Below are 9,359 nucleotides of genomic sequence, written 5' to 3' on the forward strand. Positions count from 1 at the left end.
TAATTCAACATAACCATTTTATTAGACTAACAGGATTTATGTGAAATATGACACTTTCCTATCTGGAGAAGTATTTTAGATGTGAGTATAATGAGACGTATGAGCTATGTCCTGGATAAACCAACCACAGATTTCCACTGAGCAAGCATGTTATGCGTTGCCAAATACTGGCTCACATATACTAAGTTTATTACATTGTAAAGCGTGATGGGATCAGTTTAATTATCTACTCGATAGCATGGGTGGTTCTGGGTATATATTGGCCGACATGCAGCGTCTTTCTCCTTCGTTTGCACAAGTGCTCTTTTCATCTATTTGTTACTGGCCCAATCATTATCAAGCATTGCGTACACCCACAATGCCCCGCATGCAGGGAGGAAAACAATGTAAATTTGGTTGACGCGTATTAGTTACCGTAACTAGCAGTGTAGTTTATTCCGATCTTTTTGTAGAATTCAGCTCAGACTTTGCACAAACTTTGACACTGCATTAATCTTAAGTAAGCATAAAATTGCCAATAAAGTTGACATGTTACGTCACATCGCAGCCTCCATTCGTATTCACCTGGCGGTTGTCACTTGGTGCCGGGAACAATCCTCAGCGAGGAGGAGGTGGTGAGGACACCGAGCCAGCCATACACCCGTCGAACCACCCTATCCTCATCCGAGGAGGACGTCAGTGACGCTATGGAAAGGCACAAGAAAACCGTACCCAGCAAAGGTACTACATGCACATGACAAACATGGTCTTCCTATTGGGGGTATATCATGAATGCAATATTATTGTTAACATACACAAAGCAGTGTACAGTGCCACAGGGCTGAGTTTTGCGGAGCTCTCCTGGCCTTGTATGCATAATCAGTCAACTGTCATGGCGTGCCGATTTCACAAAGCCAGTTTTCACTTGAAAAACTGATGAAATTTGATTTGAATGTAAATATTTGGAATCTTAGTATAAAAATACGGGCCAGCATGTAAACGTATCTTAAATTTGACTTGATGGGGCTTAAATTATACAAAATATTGAAGTTTTAAATTCTGACAGAAGTTAAAATCGCTTGGTGGAACCTGTCCAGGTACTTGTATACATACATACTTACTTTAGGATGTGAAGATGCCTTCCCAAGGAAATCCGGCTGCAAATAGGACCGTAAATCGGATGTATTACGTCAATAAGCGAAGTGTACGACACTGTACATCATTGTCAATTATACCTGTGATTTCAGATGAAGTAGTACCTTTCTTCAAGTCCTTACATGATAAACCCCCAGACGTACGGTTGTTAAAGCTGAGCGGAGTCTATGTCATGGCCATGAGATCACACATTGCCACCTGCTCAAAGCAGTTGAGTTTTAGCGCAGGTGATGTATATACCTTGTCAGTTTACACATATTTGTGTGCTATATTCGTCAACCAATTACAGGTGTTAACTCTAAAGGTAACCTTCAACACGTAACAGCGACCGTGCTTGAATAATGCATATGTACACCCTGTAAATAGAGCACCAGACCGCGTTTCTATCTGCTATGCAACAGGTGATAATGGTCTATAGCCACTACCGGTACCTTATATCTTCTTAACTATTCCTATCAATGCATGTGGCTGCCTTCCACACCACTGACTTTAGTACTTTGTTTTACCACAGGAGATATTATAAAACAAGTGCGGGGATGTGACAGCAATGGTATGGCCTATGGCTACAAGAAAACACGTTTTGGTCCTAAGATGTCCGGTTTTTACTCTGTAGACAACGTCAGGTTCCATCGGTTCGGTTCTAAAACGACTGAAACTACATAAAAAGATATTTGTCTGCTCAAGAAATAAAGAGTGTTTACTTTGAAACCAAATTTGTGTCATTTTTTTATCAACAGTATTTCCACCTGTATGACTACGAATTCAGGACCAATGTGTCATTTGTAAACTCAGTATAAGATGAACTCAAATGAAACTCGCGAAAAAGTGTGCAAAGTTCAACATATTATAGCCCAATTTCATACGAAAGCATACTGGAAATCGTCTACACATTGACTTCTACGAAAAAGAGAGACAGCTATATATGTACTATGAGAACATAATTACAGTACACCTTGTAAGTCAAAGTAGAAATACACCGTGTAATGGAACAAAATGCCGGGTTTGGGAAAGTAGACGGAGGGAAAGACATGCGTGCAGAAAGATTTTGTGAAATACGAGATAAGAACATGCATAACTGTGCACAATGCCAACATGGAAGCTAGCTGTCAAAACACTTTCATGATTTTACCCAACGCCTTTTTGGAGATAGAGCTCGGAAAAGAACGCATGTAGCGCATGGAACAGAAAGCAGATGGACGGAAAGGCAGATGGAACGGAAAGGCAGATGGACGGAAAGACAGATGTACGGAAAGACAGATGGACGGAAAGGCAGGTGAACGGAAAGGCAGATGGAACGGAAACCAGAGAAAAAGTAGGCTATACCATTGAACTGTGACAATGTGTAAGCCTTCTATTAAAGAAACTTTCATGTTAATATGCAAAGCCGTTCTGGTAACACATGTATACATGCAGCTTAGGATTATAGACGTAAACCTATGTGGAAAAGCAGACAAAGAGAAAGACATATATACAGACAGATTTTGCGAAAGATAACGCAGCCTTTGATAGTTGATCTTGCCAACATATGTTTTAGTAATCTGTTAAAACCAATACCTTTGCACGTCGATATGCAATGCCGTTTTGGATGTATACAATTCGGAAAACGATGCAGTGTTGTGGAAATGTAGGTGTCAAAAAAGACAACTGTTTACGTCATCATCAGAAATGAAAATCCTGGGTCAACAATTTCAAGGCCAATTCCCAAAACAATTAAATGTTTAACACAAACGAAGATGCAAGGATTTAAGTAAGTACGGTACATAAAGTATGAAATAAAGACGGATTCAAGCAAAGTTTGAATGACGTTGGAAAGACGTAAAGACTGTTCTAGGTGAATGAATGAAATCAGTACCCTAATCTAAGTTAATAAGTTGTCGATACGTAAAATATGTATGTCAGTTGCGCTTTGATAAAAACTGGTCGTATGTCTAATGTGCCAGTCTAATGCAACACGACGGACATAGTCCATTGTTAAGTGGAGTTAGGCACAAGTATGAAACAACGTGCCAAACAGACAGAAGAAAGTACAGACAGATTATGTGAAATGTAAGAAAAAGCAGACTATGGATGACATCGTATATACCATGATGAGTGAGCTTATCTATTAAACGAGTTTCATATTAATAAGCAAAACCGTTTGAAAATGAGATCAGGATAGAACACATGATTTGGAAAAGCAGATGCCCCGAAGGACAAACGTCTCACGTCTCTCTCGAAAAATATTTCTGGTATTCAACTTTCACTGTGCAATATGCACCTCATGCACCTACATACCTTGCAAACGCATCACCTAAAGGTTGGGAAAATCAGTATATAATTGATCGGTCAAGCGAAGAGGTAAAGACGTGGACCGTATTCCGGTCGGGACAATATTCTTCTATCTGGCTTGTCCATAATAGTAATAATAATAAACACATTTCAGTTCCACCGGCTGCCTGTCACTTTACTAGTATATGTTTTCGAAGTGTTTCAGCATATATAGGGCCGTGCAGCAAACACTTGCATATATAGACGTCGCCAGATATAGTGTTACAAGATGATAACATGATCAGGCCTGAATACTAAACCTTTTTGATTTTTTTTTCTTTGCTAAGCAAAACTACGACAAAATCGCCATGTGTGTATAGAAAACCTTGTACACAGCCATGTACAGTGTACACAAGTCACCACTATACCACCTTCTGAGATACAGGACATAGATCGATGGTATCTGTACTCGTATAATGTTACATTTATGTCCGACATTGTCCTGGGCTTTTACCGCCAAACTAATGTCATCTGACAGGAAGGCACTGTATGTGTATTGTTTTATACGAGCCAACAATGCAGCCCATTTCTTGTCGACAATGTGACATCCTAATTTCCTTTCCACACATGTAGGCTTTGGTAGTCACCGTTATAATCTGCAATTGTCAGGGGCTGCATCGCTACTTAAGTTAATATTGTACGTCGGCTTCATACTGCTATCCCATCTTGTGTTTTTGCTCAGCATTCCAACTGGGCACCGTTTACAGTTAGTGTGGGCCCAAACTGTGTTTCAGTTTTGCACATTCCTGCTTTCGTAATGCCAATAAGCAAACTCGTAACACGGTATACTCATTTAAATACGAGAGAAAGATGCAAAATTCGCCATTGACCCACAGCCGCCACTGGTAAAAGTATCCAACTTCATAAATCCGACATTGCCCAAGTGGTTTATATCTGGGCAGCTCCCAGTTTGTATATACGTAAAAATGAACATTACTGGTTTTGCTTGCCTACGTGAAAATGATGCAACAGACCTTTAACGGAATGCTTCCAGATAATAACAGAATAACAATGTTGCTACACAGAGAGGCCCTATCGTATATTCGATATAATCAAATCAGATTTTCTGTATTCGCTTAAAACAGCCCAAATTGCCAGTATATATCGGACTCGTATCTGTCTATAGCGTAAAATGATTCTTGAATTGGAAAAAATTATGCGACCGACTATGGCCGACTTTGAAGGTAACACATGTAATGGCGAAAAATTTAATGGATTTACGCTGATCAAATGTTTTTCTCAAAAATCTCCGTTATAGCCTCTTTAACACTAGATTCTATGGTATACTAAAATTCAGTCACATAAATGATCTGGGGCCCGTAATACCCACAGTAGTGACCGCCATGGCAGTGAAGTGCACGTAACGTTACGTGGGATTTGTAGCTTTTCACCATCTACTGTACAGGTGATGCTGTCTCGAATCATGTTGTGTACAAAACCACCCCAACCCAACGTTGAATGCAAAACAACATCGGAAACCTTTTCACTTTTTTATTTCAAATAACAATACAGCGTAGAAGTACAGAGTGTTCTACAAAGATATAACTGTGATATAAATGCAAAAAAAGCGTCCCTTAGTCTACAGGGTGACGTAAGGTAACACGCAAAACAACTATGTACGTAAATATATGTACTAAAAATATCAGAGGGCAGTGGAGGCACATCATGATTACTCTAGTTACCAAGGAAACTTCATAGCTAATTCAGTAGATCTGACCATAAGATATGTAAGACATCAATTTAGCCAAACACATGTACATTTGTTTTTGAGGCACAAAGCCCACTCATGGGCCATTTACTCTATTATTATTATTTGTGGTGCATACAAAAATACAGCATCTTTAGAATTTACCACATAATTTTACTGTATTTAAGATTGTATATATAAGTTAGTCATACTTTTTCTCAACCAGCAACACTGAAGTGATACGTCTTTATTTAAGATGTAAAATTTCCAACACTGCCAACATTGCATATTTTTGCACTGACTGTGTAGAAGTATTTCTTTAGCAAAAATGATAAAGATTCAAATTACTTTTGAATTATACAAGCTTTATGGAAAAAAGTTATAGCTCTGTAAACTTGAAAACCCCCAAGCGATAAGACTACTTATTATCCATCACCATGGGCGGTGGACTCTATCATGAGTTTGATAGTTCCTTACTGAAGTTAAAGGACAAGACAGCACCTGGCTAAAACATATTTCAATCGAAAGCAGGATAGTCAAAAAGTATTATACTTTATTATTTTAATGAGATTTCACTGAATAACATGTAAAACAAACTGACAATACTGCACAAATGACTGATGTGAACCGAAATAGCCATCTTGAGAATTATATCCAATCAAACACATTCATATCAGATTGCGCGGCCTAAGCTGTGACGTAGCCTTTACCCATTCAATCCACGAAGTGACATGATAACACAGAACTACTGCATAAGACATCATTTTGCGATCGTTTACAACGATTTATTTACGTGTTGCCCAAGGACCATTTCACACAATGCTGTGAGACGGACCACCACTGACGTAAAATCAGTTGACTTACAAACGGTATAATAGTTAACGACGATATCACAAATTATGCCAGACAGTTGCATACTGCCTCGGCCCAAACCACATTCATCTCCCACTAGACCATAAGCCTACATAGACACGCTGTTGAAATTATACAAATACATTTTTGTCGTTCATGTTAACGTTTAGTCAGCATGCAGTTGCTAAATAACGAATATCAGAGAAAAATTCATTACGGATGCCGAAGGTTTAGGAGAATAAGATGGCATCTCATCAGGCAACGCACAAAATGAATCAACTCTCATGACATTTTTTTCTCTGAACTTAAATTGTGCCCTTTGTCTCCCTCGCATACAAGGGATGTTTTTTTCTGTTTTCTTTTATAAAATACAGTAAAATTACTGAAAATTGTTTACGCCGAGGCGCTTTCTCTGACGTCCAAGATAACGAGGTCAGCACTGCTCTCATCTTTGAATCTACCACTACAAAACTGACACATAAAATCCAGCGATAGTCAGATGTCTAGATCAGACGCAGTGGTTGGTTATATTTATTTCCATTTGTGTCAGAACAGAGCCTGAATCCAGCTAAACAACAATCCTATTGTAATTTTGTAAACATTTATTTGGGGTCAGAATTACCGGTACCGGCACCCCACCTCCGGAGGCTACGACCTGAACCAGGAATACCCCAGCCATGCATCTGCAAGCTACTGGTGAACTCTATTAATGATATAGTAGGCCTACTGCATGAACAGGTCAAGCAGTGTCCTGCCAGTATGTCCAATTTCCGGGAAAGCTATTTATCACTTGGTCCTTTATTGCCGAATTCCACAACTTTAATCTGTCACTGTAGGCTACTGTTTGGACTGTTAGAGAAATACCTTCAACGTTAGAGGCCTTGAGTAAACGTGACGTCACCTTGCTGTCGATAATGGAGACGCGTTGAACCTGTGACAAGGCAAAGTTGCACTAAACTTTTTCTGGGTTGAAAAAAATCTAAAAAAATATTTAATGTCGGTTTTAGACAATTTGAATGGTAGTCTATCAGTGGACACAAACATTAGTCAGGTGCTGTCTTTCACTATAATACACTGTCACAGAGGCTGTAAGTAGTGACTTAAGGTGTGTTAACAACGTTAAACAGGTGTCTGAGTGTAAAGTACATCACCTTTACGCAGAGACTCTTACACAGTAAGAATACTTAATCTACAGGCTAACCACATACCTACTAACCACATTTTAAATTCTTCTTTCTGCTCAATGTCTTGATAAAATGGAAATACATGTAGCTCAACAAAAGAATAAATGAAAACGTTTAAAATACAAGTAGATTAACAAGACAACAACATATGAGAGGTGTACACTGAGACCTTAAGCACTGAGGAACACGTTCATCACAATAAATTAACAAAAATAATCCATGCTAATTTGACTAGCACACTTTAAAACATTTCATTTATATATGTGTATATATAAATGTAAAAATGTGAAAAACACAATTAAAAGCTCACAGGGCAAGCACAGGAATTGTTTAAGGCTCATTCAAATGTCATTTTCATGTAACAAGTAAGGCTTATGGTTTCTGTCTCCAATTTAAGTAGTATCACTTTGTTGATTAAGTAATCAAAGTTAACTTCCTGTGTGCTTCAAACGGGCAAACAAAAGACTTCTGATAAAATTCATATCCATGTGCGGTCAAGAACAGCACACTCATGCTTGAATTGTGTAGTTGAAAACACATGCTAGTAACCATTTCTTTTCTATTCAGTCCACTTCTTCCTCTACAGTATCCACAACACGACCATTAAAAGGCAGACATCTTAGGCATAAGGCATCAACAAAGCGAAAATAGCTGTAGCCCAGAGAGAGAAAAACCAGACCAGAGAGAGCTCCAAAAGCCACTCTGGTGGGTGGGTGTGGTGGTAAGACAGCCTTACCGGTGGCCCAGAGAAGGACAGAGCCAAAGTTGAAGATGACAGAGCCTAAGGCACTGTACAGCACTCTGTATGGCACAGAGGCAGTTGCTATATGTTTTCTACTGAAGATATAAAGGCCGACCCCAAGGTGTGAATTGAACCACAACCCGTTGGCAACTATCAGTTCAAATGGGCTGAACAACCTGTCAACAAATCATAAAGCACACTTTAGTATAAACACATCTACGGACAAACAACATAACTTAAAATGTCATAATCAAAACAACAACATCTTGACCAAGACAAATGCATTTACAACATAACTGTGAATGCTGCACAACATTATAGTTTAGTCAACCATGTCAAAGCACTAGTCCAAAGGCTTTCCTATATTGGATCAAATCTGACAATCATTTTATGCATTCTGGCACCAGTTATTAGCATATTACAGAGTAAGTCCAGAAAGGGATTTTCATTTAAAATGTACTCAGCTGTTGCTCTATGGAAAAAAAACCCATTATTTCAGAGGGGGGGGGGCCTAGATCCCACACTTTAATTTCATGAGGGGGGGGGGGGGGGCATCAGACCACCCCAGCCCAGCCTTCCCAGCCCCCCCCAGGTTCTGTTGTCTATGTATTACTTATGAAGTTCAGTACACATTAATGTAGCCCTACCATCTTTTTAACATACAATGTGGTGCTAATCCATAATCATTCATTCATTCTTTTTAGTACTGTAAATACACATGTAGGGTGTAGCATAATGTAGTCAAATGGATTAGTTGGGTTAATCCTGTATAAATTTGTTGGATTAATGTGCCGATTTGCTCACTGGAATAACAAGATTCAAATCAAGCTTTACTCAGTTACCTCTACATCACAAGATGATAATCATTTTCCATGTCTGTCCAAACATACACACCCCTTTTTTTCTATGGGAGTTCATTTAAACCTTTAATTCAGTTTACAAATGGTTCCTGGTTCATTCGCCCGTGACTCGAGTCTACCACCAACCAGTAGCCTGCTGTATGTGTGTACGTGTACTACATGACCTAGACGTGCTGTGTTGCAGTAGATTTTAAACCATATAATGAAGGTACATTACAGGGTTATTAACTATTAACATGGCAACCTTTCTGTCGTATTCTTTGAACGTATATATACACGTACATATTCAACCTATAGCTCCACGACCTAGCTCAACTCTTATGTCAGCGCACTGGCAATTCACTGATAACAACATACGTCACGCGCTAAGTTACTGCCGGTGTTCACTAACTTCAAAACAACTACCGTCTAACATATCCCGAAAAATTAACCAGTGCCTACTTGATAAACTGCCCGGGATTCGTGATGTTGGCTGAAAATATTTCGTAGCTGATACTTCCAGCTACCGGCACAAAGGTAAACAAGACGGTTTCAGCAGCAGACCGCGGCCCAATTGTCGACGCCGGGGACAAACTTTCCCCATCGTCTGCCAT

At 39.2% G+C, this 9,359-nt stretch overlaps 1 protein-coding gene across 1 annotated transcript; it reads right to left on the reverse strand.

Moving 5' to 3' along the window:
• Positions 1-7,727: 7,727 nt before the first annotated feature.
• Positions 7,728-9,359, reverse strand: LOC135461610 (uncharacterized). Its single transcript, XM_064738786.1, has 2 exons — positions 9,208-9,359; positions 7,728-8,082 (listed from the first exon to the last, which is right to left on the reverse strand). Exons 1-2 carry the CDS (start codon positions 9,357-9,359, stop codon positions 7,728-7,730), a joined length of 507 nt encoding a protein of 168 aa, XP_064594856.1.

The sequence above is a fragment of the Liolophura sinensis genome, chromosome 1 (genome assembly GCF_032854445.1).
Source record: "Liolophura sinensis isolate JHLJ2023 chromosome 1, CUHK_Ljap_v2, whole genome shotgun sequence".
In the NCBI taxonomy this organism is placed as follows: domain Eukaryota; kingdom Metazoa; phylum Mollusca; class Polyplacophora; order Chitonida; family Chitonidae; genus Liolophura; species Liolophura sinensis.

Excerpts from the sequence above, each read along its gene's own strand:
- LOC135461610 (XM_064738786.1), bottom strand. The coding sequence starts at position 9,359 with ATGGCAGACGATGGGGAAAGTTTGTCCCCGGCGTCGACAATTGGGCCG. Across the intron at positions 8,083-9,207 it reads AATCCCGGGCAGTTTATCAA|GTTGTTCAGCCCATTTGAAC; the intron begins GTAGGCACTGGT and ends ATTTGTTGACAG.